Source organism: Hypomesus transpacificus, chromosome 9, assembly GCF_021917145.1.
Source record: "Hypomesus transpacificus isolate Combined female chromosome 9, fHypTra1, whole genome shotgun sequence".
Lineage (NCBI taxonomy): Eukaryota > Metazoa > Chordata > Actinopteri > Osmeriformes > Osmeridae > Hypomesus > Hypomesus transpacificus.
The window spans coordinates 8619828-8639162 of NC_061068.1; the positions used below are offsets into that span (position 1 = coordinate 8619828).

The window sequence follows — 19335 nt, forward strand, 5'->3', positions numbered from 1 at the left end:
GCTGCCTTTCAGGCTCACCTCCACGAGGGGGCTGCCTCTCAGGCTCACCTCCACGAGGGGGCTGCCTCTCAGACTCACCTCCACGAGGGGGCTGCCTCTCAGGCTCACCTCCACTCCTCCGCGAGGGGGCTGCACTTCTGGAGGACATGCGCAGGGAGAGGTGAGGGGTTGAGTTGTGTCTCCCCAGGGAAAGAGGCTTAGCTCCCCAAGTAATTGCAGACAGGCACCACCCCCTGTTCAGACGGATGTGGAGTGCTCCACTCCCTGTGAACTCCCCCCAGATGGGAGCCATTTTGCTATCTTTTTTAATGTTGTGCCATGATGGGCCATATGAGGTGCATCCTGGCCCAGCTCCATGCACAGTTATAGCCCAGCATTCACAGTATGATAGGATCTCCACTCCAGCGGACCCACGCCCATTGTTTTGGTAATGATGTCATTATGTGGAAATGCGTAAACCCCAAGCCACCCTCTTGATGGGCGGAAATGGGGGGAGGGTCAATCTAAATATCAGCACACAGAGATTTTAGAGATCCAACTGACACTGGCCGTCTGTTCATTTTCAAGTCACATTATCTGCAGCTGTTGCAGGATGGAACGTCATTTTTGATCAAATGACTCAATATTTGGACTTTTCTCTTCAGTCTCCCTGCTATAGCTGTGTTTGTGATGTAACATCTGCCCGACATATCCAGTATGTATGTCAGCTCAGGTCTGTGGTGCTGTGGAGCCCATGTGGCTGGGCTCTGCAGTGGGGACCCTGGTCTCAGGTTACTGTGGTGGGACTTCCACGGCCGCAGGAATGGCAGCTGAAGTGTTAAACAAGAGAGGGGCTGCCTCCCACTTACTCCCAACCGCCCGCATCCTCCCAGCTACTAATAACCCGCCTTGCTTGGGGAAAACTTCCCACTCACATTCCTGTGCGTCCTGGAGTCCCTTGTCCAGCCCTGTGACCCTATCTCCACTGGCAGCACGCACCGCGCTCCGGGCTCCGAACCTCCTCATCCTGGGTCATCACCTTCGCTGCCAGACGACCCAATTTCCTTCTGGAAGAATTCCTTCCCTCTCTTTCTGGGCAGCACGCCCCTCTCAGCTGGCTCAGGGAGGAGGGCCAGGAAGAGGAGAGGCAGTCTACAGAAGGAGAGGAGAGCCTTCACTGCCGGGCTGAGCTGGAGGAGTCGTGTTGGGACCGGTGCTGTTCTGGGGCTCGGTCTGGGCTTGGGATGGAGCTTCAGTGATCTGCTCATGCTAGTCATGCTGGTCATGCTATAAACGTTCAGACAGAAACATGTGGTGTTTACATTGTGCGTCAGACAGGAGTCAATCCTTGCTAGAGCTGGAACTAAACAGCGGGTAAGCAGTGTGTGTGTGTATGTGTGTGTGCGGTACATGTGTGTGTCTGCTTGTGGGGAATACACAATTCATTTTTTCCAGACAGGCATGGAGCGTGCCTGTGGATGTGTGATGTACAGCAAATGTCAGGTCCTTGCTGAGGCCTTGCTGCCAAAGTGTCTGAGACCAATAGAAATAAGGAACCGTGGACATTTTCCACTCACCTTTATTAGATATTAAATTCCATTTATTAAAATGCGGGTAGAGCCCGGACACAGCGTGTGATGAGATGATAACGAGGGAGCTTTGTGTAAACAAAGGGGGCTTTATTTATGATGCCTTAGCTTTTCCTGCTCCATCAGTAGGCTGCAAGTTGATTTTCCTGCTGCGTGCTGCGCATGTCAATGCAGCTTAGTCACATTTAACTGCTCATTTATTAATACGCTCTAACTCACACTTAATCAACTCATTTGTGAGAGTAATTAACTTGAGAAAGGTTCGATGTTGTAGCAGGTGGAAAACATTCAATGTGGATAGTGACAAACATCAGTAAATCAATGGAAACAGCCTGAGGGTCTGTGTGTGTGTGTGTGTGTGTGTGTGTGTGTGTGTGTGCGTGTGTGTGGGTGTTTGTGTGTGTGTGCGCGCATGTGTGTGCATGTGAGTGTATGTGTTTATGTTTTTTCGTAGACAAACCCAGTTTCAGCCCTGCCATTTCCTGTCAGAGGATTTACTGTAATCCACTAGTTTAAACCTTCGTCAGCATGAACCTTATCTGCTGATTTCCATTGGAATTGCTGTAATATCATTAGTGACTATTACTGGCTTTTAAACAAAAAGATAATGTTCTAAATCAGTACTAATGCATAACTGACATAGTTTGACAAGCATGATCCATTCAGTGCAAGTTTTTCGTCATGTCATGGTTGCAAGGGGGCGATTGTGGTTTGATATCTGACATACATCAGTATCAACTGTGCACATGGCAGACTTTGATAAAGACAGCCTTGACATTAGTGCACACCGATACCTTCCAGGGGGACAAACCCCTCTCTCCTGAGTCAGAGAGAGAGAGACAGAGAGAGAGAGTGGGTGTGGAGGGGGTGAGGTAAAGCATAGTAAGGCTTGCAGTAGAAGAACCAGCTGTGCTATCACGGGGACATCTCCAGTCAAAAGGCACGATAACCCCCCAGCCTCCGTCCAGGTGCCAGCCAGATGCTCATCCCCCTCAGTGTCTCAGGCCTTCATCTGAATCCCCACCTTACACCTCAATACTCTTTCTTTCCTCATTCAATTTCATATAAAACACCCTTTCGCCTCTGAATATTCTAATAACGGTGGTCTCTGACCAGCCTATTCACTCTCCTTTGCCCCCTTTTCTGCATTTAAATGGGATTTTAGAACGTTATTAATTTTCAAGAGGCTTCATGGCTGCTTGGCTCTAGAGAGGTGATGGGTCTCCCGAGCTCTCTCTCTCCCTCTGTGTGTCTCTCTCTCTCTCTCTCTCTCTCTCTCTCTCTCTCTCTCTCTCTCTCTCTCTCTCTCTCTCTCTCTCGCTCTGTCTGTCTCTCTCGCTCTGCTACTATACTACTGTTGAGATTGATTCTATCTGCCAGCCAGGGAGAATGACTACATTCGTAACAGCATCTTCAACAACAGAATGTGACAACCACCGTGGTTTAAATAGGGCCCCGTCAGACAGTCCACAGCGCTTCAAAGGTTCTCCATCTCTTAACATGTGTCTTACAGTGAGGTAGAATAAGGCACAAGGGCTCCAACAACAGAAGCAGCAGCCAGCAGGAAAGAAATGAAGGCCAGTGAGGCCAAAACAAGCCTGAAGTGCTGCTGGGCTTCACTCACTGGCTCCATTCACACCCTGAATATTCCCCATCTCCTCCACTGACACTATTATAGCTTGGTCTCCTGTCCAATTAAGAACCCTCTTTCTTACTCATTAGACACATTTATCTTCAGTTCCTTGGTGTAGTTGGGTCTAATGGGTTCTGCTTGGGTTGTGAGCACCTTGCTGAGGGCTTCTGGAGATGGGTTGAAGGCCAGGTCCTGTCTGTTCCCCTGGGACATCTGACTTCTTCTAGATAGGCCCTTTTCATTCTCTGTGGTGCAGTGGAGAAACACCTTACTCACCTACCACATCTAATAACTTAAGCCCTATTGCATAACAAAAGCTGGGATAGAATAGGAAGCTGGTGCTAACACTAATTCTGGCTTGCGTAATGCTCCATAATGAGGTTTTATTAACACTTTCATTTACTACGCATAGCATTTACAACAACATTAGAACTAGAGGTCAAACCATAACATGACCTGCAGACTTCTGATTTACTGGCGGACGTAAAACCTTCCTATTACACTTTTTTATTCAGCTTTTATGATCTAACCTTGACACACAGTGAAACAGTATTGCTTTGCAAGGTGAGTTGTAAGATGTTGTTCCCATCCATCATTTAGGCAGCCTGTGGAGGAAATCTCTCAACTAATAATAGGTTTCTGCAGAGAACGGTGAAGCATAGAAACTGAATAGAAAATAACTCATCAAACTCATCCTCTAAACAACTCTGGCCCAGAGCTAAGATTGTTAACTGTCAGGAATAACGCTTAAAATTCCACTGTGACTTCACGTCTGTCTTTGGAGGTTAGTTAACCTGACACAATGTTTTAATGTTAATGTTGTACTTTACAGACTAGTATTCAGAAGACAAAGTATGTGATGCAAGGAATCCTAACTGATATATGGGAACCTAACCTAACTGACAACAGAAAGCACTGCCCTGGGACAAGCTTCCTCCTTGCTGACTCGTGTCATTATTACACATTGGTGCATTTCATAGTTGAACAGCACTGTCCGTCATACTGATGATCATTGCGATTTCTTGTGATAACCCACTCACTGCACACCACTAAGAATGGCATTCTGGGATTTGTCTTTTTGTTGTGTGATTAGGCAACGGCTTTATCCCTTTTAGCTGCAGTACACAAGCCTCTCACAAACATTGAGCCCTTAAGTCCTGTACCGTTTGGTTGAAACCCTGTGGGAATCATGGGACATATTTTCTGGCCGAGGGTCAATTTTTTGTAGTTTTGTTAGATCTCCATGGTACACAGCATTTACTGAAGCACGAAGAGTGGACTAAATATGCTGTCAAAGCACTAACCTTGAGAATTCCGGAACATGTTTGAACAAGCCCTGACCTTACCTGGCAGGAAACACACATTGTTGTTGTTTGATAAAGACCATACGTTGATGGCGGTTGTGGTTCAGGTACATAGACAGAGATGATCCAGATGCATAAACAAAACAGAATAGATAGCTGTTACTGAAGGTCCCCACCCAACATGACACATGGTTCATTCCTTAAAAGGAGATTATTATTGAATTGCCTAAAAGCACCTCTACTCAGAGCCACGGTCCCAGGCAGAGCTCCGAAGCATGCTGGCGCTGCAGAACAGCTCCACCAGCAGAGTTATGGGCCTGTGCGGAGCTGCGTTCTGAGATTTACAGCTTGATGGAGATTTAGCAATGATCAACATGTCTCCTCTAGTGTAAGAACGCCTAAATGCAGATGCTTTATACGCTATTACAGCGCTCTGAAATGAATAAGGCTCAACTGATCCTTGACTCTGTGTACACGTTTGATGTGAGCGTCCTGAGGGTGTGTTCGTGAAGGATCTTGTGTGTGTGTGGCTCGAGTCGTTCATGCTGGTCCTATAATTGTCCTCGGTCCCTTTATACCTGTGTACTGTGCTAAAGTTCACCCTGTGTACCACGTGCCTAGCTGAGAAACAATACTGCAACAACAACTTGGACTTTGACTCAAGCAGGCTGGCCGAGCAACGTAAACACTATCTTCACGGCACTATAGTAAGCCATGCTGGCGCTCTGCGAGGTGCGTGTGCAGTGAGGTCTGATGTAGCGTGTTCTGACGGTTTGTCGTTGCAGTGTGGAAGGCGACGCGCCCGGTTTCGAGGCGTCCACCTCTCTGGAGAGCAGCGCGGTGTACGGTCGCCCTCCGGTCAGCCACGGCCCTGACCACTTCAACGCCCACTTGTACGGACACGTCCAGAGGCCACGCAGGCCCAAGCTCCAGCACTCACAGTCCATCCTCCGCAAGCAGGCCGAGGAGGAGGCCATCAAACGCTCTCGCTCGCTCTCTGAGAGCTATGAGCTCTCCTCAGACCTCCAGGACAAGCAGGTAGGACAGGGCTGCTCTGTTCTTTGATGGCGTAGGTGGGCGTTATTTACACTGACGAGTGAGTTTATCAAATTAAACTCGGTTACACTCGCCCGACTTTGATTCATTGAGACCTTTTTATGCACCCTATTGTTCACAAACTAATGATTGATATTCTGAATAGCATCCTTCCAATCCAATCCTTAATCAAAATCTTCTAGCTTTCATTCACAGCAAAACTGTGAATACGTAGGTTAATACAAATCTCCATGAGAATAATTGTATCTCCTTTCATTGTGTTCTATAATAGATCCTGTATTTCTCAGAGTATCACCGACTGTCAGGAACACAGAGGGAGACGGAAAACCATTAGTCATGGCTTGTAATACTTGTGTGGTCTTCTCATCACATCTGTCTGCTGTCTCTTAGGTGGAGATGCTAGAGCGCAAGTATGGGGGCCGTTTTATAACCCGCCATGCAGCGCGCACCATCCAGACCGCCTTCCGCCAGTATCAGATGAACAAGAACTTTGAACGGCTCAGAAGTTCTATGTCAGAGAACCGTATGTCCAGACGAATCGTCTTGTCCAATATGAGAATGCAGTTTTCCTTTGAAGGGCCTGAAAAAGTCCACAGCTCTTACTTTGAGGGAAAGCAGGTCTCCCTAACAGACGATGGCTCTAAGATTGGCGCACTCGTGCAGTCAGAGTGTGGTGACATGGGAGTACCTGCCATCATGAAGTCACCTGCAGCCCAGAATGACTTCACAGACGCCATTACAGAACTCGAGGATGCCTTCTCCAGACAGGTCAAATCTCTGGCAGAGTCCATAGACGACGCCCTGAACTGTCGCAGTCTGCACGGGGACGATAGCCTACCGGAGCCCTCCAGGGGCCTTCCGGACATGGAGAGGGAGGTGACCTACAAGGTCAAACCCTCCCACAGCTCCTCCGAGCACCGCAAGCTGGACGAGATGACGGCCTCGTACAGCGACGTGACCCTCTACATCGACGAGGAGGAGTTGTCCCCGCCCCTCCCGCTGTCCCAGTCTGCCGACCGGCCCTCCAGCACCGAGTCGGAGCTGCGGCTGCGCTCGCTCAACTCCTCCCAGGAGTACTGGTCACTGGCCCACAAGGACGACAAGGGCGACACGGACACCAGCTGCCGCAGCACGCCCTCTCTGGAGTGCCAGGAGCAGAGACTGCGGGTGGACCACCTGCCCCTGCTCACTATCGAGCCCCCCAGCGACAGCTCCGTGGACCTGAGCGACCGCTCCGACCGCAGCTCCCTGAAGAGGCAGAGCGCCTACGAGCGCAGCAGCCAGCAGGCCAGCCCCAAGCACATCAGCCACGCCCTGCCGTCTCGGGGACCGTCCCGGGACGACGAGGCGGTGGCGGCGGCGCCGCGCCACCGGCACCGCCAGCAGGAGAGCCACCTGGCCATCAACGGCACGGCCAACCGGCAGAGCAAGTCCGAGTCGGACTTCTCCGACGGCGACAACGACAGCATCAACAGCACGTCCAACTCCAACGACACCATCAACTGCAGCTCCGAGTCGTCGTCCAGGGACAGCCTGCGGGAGCAGACCCTGAGCAAGCAGACGTACCACAAAGAGACCCGCAACAGCTGGGACTCGCCTGCCTTCAGCAACGACATCATACGCAAGAGGCACTACAGGATCGGACTCAACCTGTTCAACAAGTATGTGCCCCACTGCTCTCCCACTCCCCTCCTCACACACAGAGCACCACACTAAGTCTATGGCCCAGTGCTTTACTGGCATACCTATGACAATCTGCAATCAGTGCGCGCAATCAACTCTTTGCGAAAGACTGGGAAAGATTAAAGACCAAATTGCTATTTATTTAACGATTGAGCAGGGCTCAGTGAGTTGGAGCCTTCCACAGAGTACAGATTAAAGGCATGTCTTAATGAGAGCCCCTTGCATTAAATGTCCTTTTTCTCAGAAGACATGGATGTCGTTAAATGGCGCCTTCATTTTTGTTACACAGAGAATTGTATAATATATGATAACAGTGATTAACGAGTAAGCTCTCTCTTTCTGCCGTGCAATTTTGTTTAATCTTCTTCAGATTGTGGATTTGCTTTTATGTTGTAGAGGACCACATCCATTTTAATCATTTGTGCTTGGCTTTGCTCGAATCCAGGCTGTCGCCCACCCCTCCCCCACCCCAAATCCTGTTGCTCCTCTGACACACATTTCTAATAAGACATCGTTTTAGCAGAGCAATGAATTTGGCAGAAAATCAACCCCTTCTCCTCTCCTCCCTGTGTCTGTAGGAAACCAGAGAAGGGCGTCCAGTATCTGATTGAGCGAGGGTTTGTTCCGGACACACCTGTGGGTGTGGCTCACTTCCTGCTGCAGAGGAAAGGGCTGAGCCGGCAGATGATTGGGGAGTTCCTGGGAAACAGACAGAAGCAGTTCAACAGAGATGTCCTTGAGTGAGTTGGACTATAATCAGTATGCAGCAACAACAAAGAAGAGCACATTTGTGCAGAGAGCATGTAATTTCTATCTACAAACCAACTCTGTAAAACTCTGATTTATTTTGTCCATGATCTGCAGCTCTATATTGATATTTCCATCTACAGACAATTGAAAATAGAGATGGTGCTATTAAGTGTGTTTTTCTATGAATAATTTCATCTTTGTGATGTAACTGGTGAGTCATTCCTGTTATTTCAGTACATAGTCATGGCTCAAACGCTTAAGCAGACACGATCTGCACATAGAGAATTGGTCTGTGTCCAGCAACTCTGCCAGAATTCAAGTGGTCCTGAGCACTTGACCTCGCTGAGTGTTACTGATGGGTCTTTTGTGGCCTTAGTCCTGGCCACTGAGGCTGGGAGTCAGAACACTCTCCAGTAGAACCTATCAAGATTCTGGGGAGGATAACACCAGACATGTTTCCTCCGGTTCAATTTGACAGGAATTTTAAAGGGTTATTTTCCTCGCATCTGTAGATCCGAGCGAGATCTCATCTTTTCTGGAGAGTCGATGCTATCTGCGCAACAAAGTCGGCATCGTTGTAACCCACTTATGCCTCGATTGATTTTAAATGAGATTTTTAGGACTTTATTGTAGCATATTATCACACTGCCAGGACAAATGGCTCTGTGTGTACGTGTGCGTCTCTGCGTTCACTTGTGTGCAACACTATGCTTGTTCCTGTTTTTTTCCACTGAGCCTTTGTGTGTGTTCCTGTGTGTGTATGTGTGCGTGTATGTGCATGCGTACGTGTGTGTGTGTGTGTACGTGTGTGTGTGTCCAGCTGTGTAGTTGATGAGATGGACTTCTCAGCCATGGAGCTGGACGAGGCCCTGAGGAAGTTCCAAGCTCATATCAGGGTTCAGGGGGAGGCCCAGAAGGTGGAGCGCCTCATAGAAGCATACAGGTAAGACTAAAGGCATCACTGGCTGGCCAACAGTATGTTCTAACAGTCCTGTGGGTTGAATCCATCCAACGATTGTCGAAAATCATCATAACAGCAAACGGAGGCGCCGCTGTTGTTGGCCCTGGTTTAATGAATCTCCTAACAACCTATAAAGCCTTCTCATGCCCTGAGAGAATGCACTTCGATCTGTGCTGAGTAAGAACAACTTAGCATCAGTAAACACAGCAGTGGCTGATGCATTACAAAGATGTGATGATACAAGTCAAGTTTTTGGGTGCAGCCCGTGCCCATCAGTAATATGATCATGGACTCACTGAACAGTAAGTTCTAATATTTTCCAGTCGACTGCCTGAGGGCCAGAACCAGTGTTCTGAGACAGAGAAAAACTCCTCAGCCTGTTGGCTCAGATATGAGGAAGGTCTTCCTAATGACCACAGACCGCACTGTTGCCCAATATCAATATTGACACCCCTGCGTAGAAGAGGAACCAATGGCTCAGGGCAGATATTGATTTACTTGTGGTTGTTCTGATACTGATGCTGTGTGTGGTTTGATGGTCACCATCTGTTCTCAGAGAAAGTTTATAGATATTTGTGTAATGTTGCTGCTTCTAATAAAATAATCTTCCTCTCTCAATCTATCTCTCTCTCTCTTTCTCTCTTTCCCTCTTTTTCTCCCCCCAGCCAGCGCTACTGCATCTGTAACCCTGGTGTGGTGCGCCAGTTCAGGAACCCAGACACTATATTCATCCTGGCCTTTGCCATCATCCTCCTCAACACAGACATGTACAGCCCCAACGTCAAACCAGAGAGGAAGATGAAGCTGGAGGACTTTGTCAAAAATCTCAGAGGTAGAGTAGCACCAATCACTTCCCAGTGCTGTCAGACAGACCAAGGAGATTGTTCTAGTCGCACTCCCTTCAAATTAAGCATGTGCATCCATGAGTCATGGTTCCCCATTGCTATTTAGGCAAACATTTTTACAATTTGTTTAGTTGCCCTCAATAAAAATAGATGTTAAAGCTTTAGCAGGAGTTCACAGCATGCCTAATGAAATGATCTGCCAATTGAAGTAGTTAAAATTGTAAATAGCTCAAAAATATTTTTGTATTTATGATGCCACCCCTTTGTCTCTCTCTCTCTCTCTCTCTCTCTCTCTCTCTCTCTCTCTCTCTCTCTCTCTCTCTCTGTGTTTCTCTCTCTCTCTTTGTGTTTCTCTCTCTCTCTCTGTGTTTTTCTCTCTCTCTCTCTCTGTGTCTCTCTCTCTCTCTCTGTCTCTCTCTGTCTCTCTCTCTCTCAGGAGTGGATGATGGGGAGGACATCCCTAGAGAGATGCTGATTGGGATCTATGAGAGGATCCGTAAACGAGAGCTCAAGACCAACGAAGACCACGTTTCTCAGGTCCAAAAGGTGGAAAAGCTCATCGTGGGGAAAAAGCCGGTACGTGTGTTCCTACAGCACAGCACAGCACAGCACAGTACCGTACAGTACAGCACAGCACAGCACAGCACAGCACAGTACAGTACAGCACAGCACAGCACAGTACAGCACAGCACAGCACAGCACAGCACAGTACAGCACAGCACAGCACAGTACCGTACAGCACAGCACAGCACAGCACAGTACAGCACAGTACCGTACAGCACAGCACAGCACAGCACAGCACAGCACAGCACAGTACAGCACAGTACCGTACAGTACAGCACAGTACAGCACAGCACAGCACAGCACAGCACAGCACAGTACCGTACAGCACAGTACCGTACAGTACAGCACAGCACAGTACAGCACAGCACAGCACAGCACAATACCGTACAGTACAGCACAGTACAGCGCAGTACAGCACAGCGCAGCACAGTACAGCACAGCACAGCGCAGCACAGCACAGTATAGCACAGTACAGCACAGTACAGCACAGTACAGCACAGTACAGCTCAGTACAGAACAGCACAGCACAGTACAGCACAGCGTAGCACAGCACAGCACAGCACAGCACAGCACAGTACAGTACAGTACAGTACAGTACAGTACAGTACAGTACAGTACAGTACAGTACAGCACAGCACAGTACAGAACAGCAGGAGTACCTGAAGCTCCACTCCTGCCGCCCTGCCCACTCAGTCCACACAGACAGCTTCTGAGTTGACACAGCACACGCTGCAAGGACCAGAGCAACCTATCAGGATCTGTCAAACATGGAAAGGACTCGCGTTATTCATATCCATTGGTGTCTAAATAAGGAGCATCAGAGAGGGGTTTTAACAGGACAGGCTTTTCCAGTTGGAATTTTCCTCATGACAGGAGGCCTTTATGCTGGGTAATTCCATTTGTATCTCTGACCCTTAGCATTAGCCCAGAGAAGAAGTGTGCAGAGGTACTTTGCTGTAAATACAGCCACACTGCATGATGAATAAAACTATCCAGTTGTAAATATCACACAGACAGAGATAAATTGCACGGTGGGTTGTTTACTTTCTATTCCTGTCTTTCTCTCCTCACTCTTAACTTTCTCCCCTCTCTTTCATTCTCTATCTCTCTGTCGCTTTCTTTTTCTGTTTACTCATCATCATAATGATTGGGACTTTACCTTACTGAAATGACACAGAGATACTAATTATCCAATGGTGAACATGCACACAAACACTTAGGGAGATATAGAGGGTGTGGCAGTGCTCTGACATAAAAGGTAAAAAAATGTGCAGTGTCACAGCAAGCCCAATCAGAAAAAGAGCTCAACAGGAACACCGATAAAAACAATAGGTCGAATACCAAGGCAGGAATACATGTCTTGGTACACCAGAGACAATGGTAGACAATAGTAAATTAATCTCTCTCTCTTTGTCCCTTACTCTCTGGTTCTCATGTTATAGATTGGTTCTTTGCACCATGGTCTAGGATGTGTGAGTATTGCTTTTACTCTACATAAACATACATTGAAAATACCTTGTAGGTTTGGCACTTCTAATATGCAGTTATATACAGTATAGACAGTATATCAAAAGTTGAGCATTGACTGGGGCTCTGACTTGTGTGACTGGTGTGTTTGGGCCTGCAGGTGCTGTCCTTACCTCACCGGAGGCTGGTGTGTTACTGCAGACTCTTTGAAGTCCCCGACCCCAACAAGCCTCAAAAGCTCGGCCTGCACCAGAGAGAGATATTCCTCTTCAACGACCTGCTGGTGGTATGTCTCCAGCTGATTTACTAGGAGATAACTGTCTGCTCTGAACTCTGACGCAGGACGCTCAGGAATGATAGTTCATACAAACCTAGATTTTCCATCTTCCATTTTTCGTTCCTTCCCAGGTGACAAAGATATTTCAGAAGAAGAAGAACTCGGTGACGTACAGCTTCAGACAGTCGTTCTCCCTGTATGGGATGCAGGTGCTCCTGTTTGAGAATCAGTGTAGGTTGACCCGCCGTGTCTCCGCTTGACTCTGCACTTGTTAACCGTCATTCGACATGAATTTGTGACCCCATCACTGTTGGCCCCTTCTTATGATGACATGGCCTGTCCCACTCCCCAGATTGGTTAACATGGTCCCTGTTAAGAACTCGGAGCATAGCAGTGAGATGTCTGAAACCTTTGCTGTCCTTTCTTAGATTATCCCAATGGAGTGCGCCTGACATCTGCCATCCCTGGAGCGGACGTCAAAGTCCTCATCAACTTCAACGCCCCCAACCCCCAGGACCGCAAGAAGTTCACAGATGACCTGCGCGAGTCCATTGCTGAGATCCAAGAGATGGAGAAGTACCGAATAGAGTGTGAGCAGACCTCCCCCACCAAGCACATCATGTCTACCCTTCAGACATGACAGTTGAAAGACTAAAGTAAAAAAGTACAAGGAAATACACAAAATGTGCTGAATTGAATAGGGACTTGTAAAAGGGGTCAAACCCATTGAAAGTGGTAAAGCCTGTTGAAAATGTGTGCTGTGCTGGTGCAGCGGAGCTGGAGAAGCAGAAGGGGGTGGTGAGGCCAAGCCTGTCCCAGAGCTCGGGCCTGAAGAAGGAGGCGGGCAACGGCAACCTGAGCCGTGGCAGCCTGGACGACACCTACGCCATGGGGGAGGGGCTGAAGAGGAGCGCCCTCAGCAGCTCCCTGCGAGACCTCTCAGACGCAGGTGAGGTCAGGGGTCGCCAGACCAACTTAGAGCCCTACATTTGCATATAGCCTCATGTAGTCCTCATCCCCTCTGTAGTGATAGGAAACCGTGAGCTAGGTTCTGGCATGATGTTATTCTCACTGAGAGCTGGGAGCAGTGTTCAGGTGTGCAGATGAACACCTTCTTTAGGTCTGTTTTGGCCCATAGCCACTGCAGGCGACCAGCCAGGCAACAGGTCTGTCCTTAAGTTACCTCAGCAGCATCTGTAATACAGACAGGAGTTCAGCAGTAGAGAGCTTCCTGTGTGTATGGGGCTCAGGGAGAGATGAATGTTTTCACTAATGAACCTTGGTGTAATTGACTGGGCACTATTGACTGCTAACCCTGGTCGTGGCAACAAGGGAAGAGAAGGCACGATGTAGCTGGTGGAGATAAATGAGCATGTGTCTGAGGGCTGGGAGGGGCTTGTTGAGCCCTGCAGCCAGGCTCCACAGCGTAGCCACAGCCCCTGACTGGGAGTCCGTCAGACCCACTCCACAGCCTGAGGATACTTCTGATGAAGGGACACTCTCCCCTCCTTGCCTTTTCTTCTGTGTTTTCAATCAAAACAAATGGTTCTTTTGCCTGGGCATTGTCAGTACTAATTTCTCTTATTTTTCTCTAGTTGTTCTGGCATTTTCAGTTTCTTAACTTTCACAATGTTGTGTCTTTGATTGAAAGGAGTTAGGGTTGGAGTTGCTGGTGCATTATTCCATCTGTCCTTTCGGGAGGCTTATCCAGAACAACTCTTTGTGTTTCTTGTCATCTGGTACTCCACACATTGCACAAGATCGATACTTATTCATCTTTAGGGAGGGCAATTTGGTTCCTTGTAAAGAATTGCCTTGTTTGCACAGATTGTTTCTCCAAGTTCATTGGATTGACCTATTCTGCAAGGCCAGATCTGTGTTGGAACCATAGAAACGGTCTGCCAGTCCTGACTCATGGTGCTCTGTACAGAGGTCAACCTTGGATGTAGCCCGTGGCCTAGCTGAGTGCAGTAGTAGTGCACCGCCCTCCCTGCTCCCTGCCTCCCCCTCTTCCCCCTCCTCCCCCGTAGAGCTGCAGATAGCTGGCTGTGTGTTGCCGCTCTCCTCCAGAGCACTAGAATAGGCGGAAGGGTCTAGATCCCCCTCTAGATCTCCCCGGTGTGTTGACCTGTCTAATCTGTCTGCATGTCCTGGGCAGGCAAGCGTGGCCGCCGCAGCAGTGCAGGATCTCTAGACAGCAATATGGAAGTAAGTTGGAACCAGCCCATGTCTAGCTGCTCTTTGTCATGTTGTGCATTTTGAAACGCAATTCTTACTTTTACTTTTCCCCCCCCGCACCATGTTACTTTGCGGCATTTCTTTTTGTTGGTGGTGTTTGGTGTTTTATGATCACCTGCCTGTGTTGGTCGCTGTGCATGCATGGCTGTCTGGAAGGGAAGGCGGTAGATTGCCCTCAACGTCCACTGGAGCAGCATGTCGGGACTAATACGACTAACTCCCCGGACACTGGGCTCATGGTGGACCTCCTTTATACCAGTTTATTTTGTAGTTTTTAGTCTTTTTTCTTCACTCTGGTGTTCACTGGTTGGGATGCTTTATTTAACCCATTATTTGCTCTGTTTACTTGAGAGCACAAAGGCAGTGACGCTGTGTTAAGAGCCTGTGTTACTCAAGTTTGTGATTTTAAAGGGATCATGTCTGAAAAATCTGTTGACCCCCCCATTCCCACCCACATGCCTTTCTCCTTTCCTCTCTGTTCCTCTCTTCTCCCATCCCACTTTCACCAGAATGAGCAGAAATCCTTATTTATCAGGTGACAGACAAAAACATAGCATCCTACTAGCTCAGAATCAGAAATAAGGATGTATAATAAACATCAGGTTTCTCTCACTAGTGTTTAATAACAACCAAGGTGGAGATTGAAGATCAAACCAAGGTGTTTGATTAGAGCCCGGTTCAAGGCTGTAATTTATGAGTTACAGATATTGTTTGTCAATGTTCTCTTATCAAATCCAAAGCTAGGCCCTTCTGACATGAAATGTTATTATCAGGATTCAATTTTGACCGTCATATTTGTTCATATTTCCACTAAAACTGAAGCACTGCATCCATTAATCTTGTTGAATGTCAACTGTGAATGGTGTACCTTCTGTTCCAGCTTCTGCATGTTTTGCATGACCTGCTTCATTCCTTTGAAACACACTGGTAACTGGTAGCATCCATTTTCCTTTTTCTGTGAACTGTGCCTCTTTTCTGAGTATTGTATTCTGTACTGTATGCGAAAAATGAGCTACAGGATTCTCAGGAACAAACGAGTTTGTGTGTGTGTGTGTGTTTGCGTGTGTGTCAGTGCAGACTGGAGGATAGTCTGCTTTGTGATCTCACTGTGTGTGTCCTCCGTAGGGCTCCATCATTAGCAGTCCCCACATGAGGCGGAGAGCCACCTCCAGCCGGGACTGCCCCTCTCGCGGCCAGCAGTCCCTCCCCAACTCCTCCTCGCTACTGGGATCCATCTTCGGCTCCAAGAGGGGGAAGTCTCCGAGCCCCTCGCCCCAGCCCCAGCACCCCACACTCATCTCCCACACCCCCCACCCGTCCAACCTTCACCACACTGCCCGGGTGGAGACGGAAACCCAGGCCCAGATGCACCCCCACCACGCCCAGTTCTGCCACGTGCAGCAGAACCCCCCGCCCTATCACCACCACCACCACTACCACCCCCCTGCCCACGTGCAGCACCCACCCCACCAGTATCACCCCCCTGCCCCCCACGGCCAGCAGGCCTCCTACCCCCCTCACTCCACTCATCCCCACCCCCAGCATGGCCACGCAGGCCACCCCCCTCACCCTCCTCATCCCCAGCACCCCTCCTCACACCACCATGGGCAGCCTGCAGCCCCCTCCCCAGCCCCCAGCAGCACCAAGCCCAAACACAGTGGCATCAGCACAGTGGTTTGAGCTGAGGGACATCAGCGGGCTGCGAGGCTGCTCTTAGCTGGGAAGGTGCTCTCTCTGCTGGAGTAGAAAGGCAACGACAGAAGGCGCCTTGATTGAACTCTCCTTCCTCTCACAGACCCTCGAGCAGAAGGTGACTGGGCATGTCTGATGTCCTCCTCCAGGGTATGGGAGAGGTCTCAAGAACCGGACTGGTCCTGTGTCTCATCCTCATCCTCCTCACAACTGTTTGTTAAGCAGTAGGTTGCCATAACAACTCTGTCTCACCTAGGTGGCTCCTTTAGTGACTCTACTTACCAACACTTGTGTTTCTCATCCTTCAAAGAACAGTGAAGCATGCAAAATGGCCATGGCTACTCTTTCCAATGACTGGGCAACCTAATAGCATTATCAAATAACTGGCTTAGTAGCATTTTCAGAGGCAAATTATGCTTCTCAACAGTTATGTCTATTAAGGTAAACTATTTGACTCAATGGAACAGTAACTAAAACAACAGTCACCGGTAGACAGAAGTCTGTCACAAAAGTAGTTCCAGTAGTTAATGTAGCTGTAGCTTACAGTCCACTGTGATATCCGTTAGCTGTCATAATTGTGCCAATTATCCAAGCATTTACTAATTTACAGTAGTCACAAGATTTGCTTTGTGTATATCGTGAATATAGTATTTTGTAAATGAATGATAATGATATTAGCAGCAGTTATTATTATTGTTAGAGAGCAAAACAGTCTAAGACATCAACTAAAATCTCAGTGTAATACTCTTACTTAGGTGACATACTGTAGTTGTACTATTATGAAACCTATCCAAGTGTTTCAGTTGGAATTGATCTGGTTGCCTTTGGATTAGACCTCTGCAGTGGTTCTATCATTTCCTTTGCTGCAGATGTGAGTGTACCTGCTCAGAGTGGGGCATGTGTTGGCCTGGGCCAGGGAGCCAAGCCCGGCTCTGGAGCTCCTGGGGAGACAGGGACCTCCTCCCACTGGGCCTGGCTGCTTGTCCATCATTGTTTCATTTTTTTAAACTATTTTTTTAGAGAATAATAAAACAATAATGAATACTATACAGGTCACTGTAATGGGGCTACATGGGTGTGCTTCTGCCAGATGTATTTAAGGAAGAGCTTGTTTTACTCTGAAGACTATTCTTTTTCAGGAGTTCCTGTTGTAGAAAGAGAAGGAGCACATGAACTAGAACCCAGCAACATGACTGTGGCAGTGTCTCGTATGATGCTGGAGCTCTCAGCTGGCTGAGTGTGCTCAGTCCTTCAGTGGTTTCAGGGTGTGTCCTTAACAATAGGACAGTTGCATAGTGTTGCTTCTTCTGTCTACGCAGCATGTTCTACCAGGACCTCCCTGGACAGCACATACATAGGTATTATTTGGTGATGGCGACAGCCTCCTCTAGCCTCACTATGGGCCACATACAACAGTGCTCCTCTTTTTATACAGTACCATATCACCACCATTCTTACTGTACTTGTTATGAGCTGACAGACACTCTCTCTGCCCACCGGTGTATCATATCTGTTGTGTCACTGGAAGGTGAGGCGTGAGGATGAAGTACTCTTCATTGCAGAGAGGTTTCTTGGATGTTGTGCTGTTTTGAAAGGGATTGACACAGCACTTATCATACATAGCTTGTTCTATCAGTGGAATGAGTCTGTATTGAGAGTCAGATCTGCAGCTAGGATGAAGAGATTTTTTACTCATTGTATGTGCAATATGTATGTACGTACTATTTTGTAATAGAGCGATTACAGTCAAGTGGTTGTTCTGTTTTTGTTTTCTTTAGTTCATATGATTGTGTTAGTTGTGTTTCCCATGGTCTTTGTTCTGTCTCAGTGATTTCTGTCTCAGTGACTCTCAAGTCTCCCCATTGTTCAGAAGGTACTGTATGTATTTGCCTTCCAGCAGTGACGAAGAATGTCAAGAACATAATCTTGCATGTAACATTGTATTTTGAGACTATTTTCTAAATATTATGTATTCCCAAACTATATCAGTGTTACAGTTGACAATTGTTGAAATTGAATGGTAACATATTTAAAGTGCATCGACTTCATCTAATACAGCAACAGTAGTAATTGAAGTCTTTTATGTACAGTAGCAATGTTGCACCAGGGGATAATCAATTTGATGACTTGACCAAGGTAGCTTACATACTATCTACATATGGTAATTAAAAGCAGCAGTCATGTTTAATGGAAGCTTTATTTGCCAACCTTTGAGTTAACGATCAACAAAAAATTGTGTATGTCTAGATTTGATATGACTTCATGTGTAAAGTATTGTCATAGGGAATCAGTGGTTTACAATGTACTACTTAACAAAACATCCATAATTTCTTGTATTATCACATACAATACTTATATTTTTGATAAATTCACAGCCTTGGCCAGAAACTTGCACATTAAAGTAGTCTAGGGATCTCCACATTGCGACATACAGAGGAATTGTCCATGTCACACTATTGTAAGGTCATTTAGTAGATTGAAACATGCTTCATATCAAAATGGCTTAGATTCTAAAAGTTACTCATCTTCCCTTCACTTAGTTGGCAATATGATCTATGGTAAAACCTTTGAATAAATCATAGACTATTCATTGCATGCACACACTGTATCAAATGCTATTATGTCATTGTCTTTTTTTACTGGTTAATGTTTGTTTAGATTTAGTCATGATGCTTCTTTTCCCTACAGTTTAAACTGTCGTTATACTCAAGCATTTATTTCATCCCCATCCCAGCTGTGAACATATGACTGTAGTATGCTGCTAAATGTATATAACAAATACATCGGAGTAAATTTAAGGAAACCATATATCTAAAGGCAATGACATAAAGGGAAGGAATTTGATGGGGTGGAACAGCCTCAAACAGGAGGTGAGCAATTGTACATAGTCTGTAAATGATTAGTACTCAATGTCTACAGTTACATTGAAGGTGCATTCCTACAGCTTTCAAGAGATCCATCAACTGCTTTATTTTGCCTCCAACTGTATCAAATTGTGATAGGATCTAGATCTTAACAGCAGACTGTTACATAATTATCACTGCTTCTCTTTCTGTCCTGAGACACTTCTGTTTTCTTACACTCATAGACCATTTTATAACTTAAAGGGAAGAGAGGAGAGCTTTCATTTTAATATGCGTTGTTTTTAAGTAGATCAAGAGACCTTATTGATGTAAAACTATTACTGTGACCATGTTGAGAACGCAAAATAAAACAATATACTGATGTGTGTCCATGATGTGTGTATCTGTTATTGTCTTATGTTGGGGAAAATCTGGCAATTTTCAAAGCTTGTGT

The 19335-nt window shown here is 47.1% G+C and overlaps 1 protein-coding gene across 4 annotated transcripts in view; it reads left to right on the forward strand.

Moving 5' to 3' along the window:
- The window catches only part of iqsec1b (IQ motif and Sec7 domain ArfGEF 1b), a 101374-nt gene extending 82103 nt beyond the window's left edge, over nucleotides 1-19271 (forward strand). For 2 of the 4 annotated variants that reach the window (XM_047026336.1, XM_047026339.1), the window contains 13 exons: nucleotides 5291-5543; nucleotides 5952-7222; nucleotides 7823-7984; nucleotides 8815-8937; nucleotides 9621-9787; nucleotides 10237-10376; nucleotides 11807-11836; nucleotides 11992-12117; nucleotides 12240-12339; nucleotides 12537-12698; nucleotides 12881-13057; nucleotides 14267-14316; nucleotides 15472-19271. In XM_047026336.1, the coding sequence (XP_046882292.1) occupies nucleotides 5291-5543; nucleotides 5952-7222; nucleotides 7823-7984; nucleotides 8815-8937; nucleotides 9621-9787; nucleotides 10237-10376; nucleotides 11807-11836; nucleotides 11992-12117; nucleotides 12240-12339; nucleotides 12537-12698; nucleotides 12881-13057; nucleotides 14267-14316; nucleotides 15472-16026 (3316 nt within the window). In that variant the 3' untranslated portion in view covers nucleotides 16027-19271. Of the gene's footprint in view, nucleotides 1-767; nucleotides 1354-5290; nucleotides 5544-5951; nucleotides 7223-7822; nucleotides 7985-8814; nucleotides 8938-9620; nucleotides 9788-10236; nucleotides 10377-11806; nucleotides 11837-11991; nucleotides 12118-12239; nucleotides 12340-12536; nucleotides 12699-12880; nucleotides 13058-14266; nucleotides 14317-15471 lie in introns of those variants that run through there. The other 2 variants (XM_047026337.1, XM_047026338.1) reach the window with 2 other exon arrangements.
- Nucleotides 19272-19335: the final 64 nt, after the last annotated feature.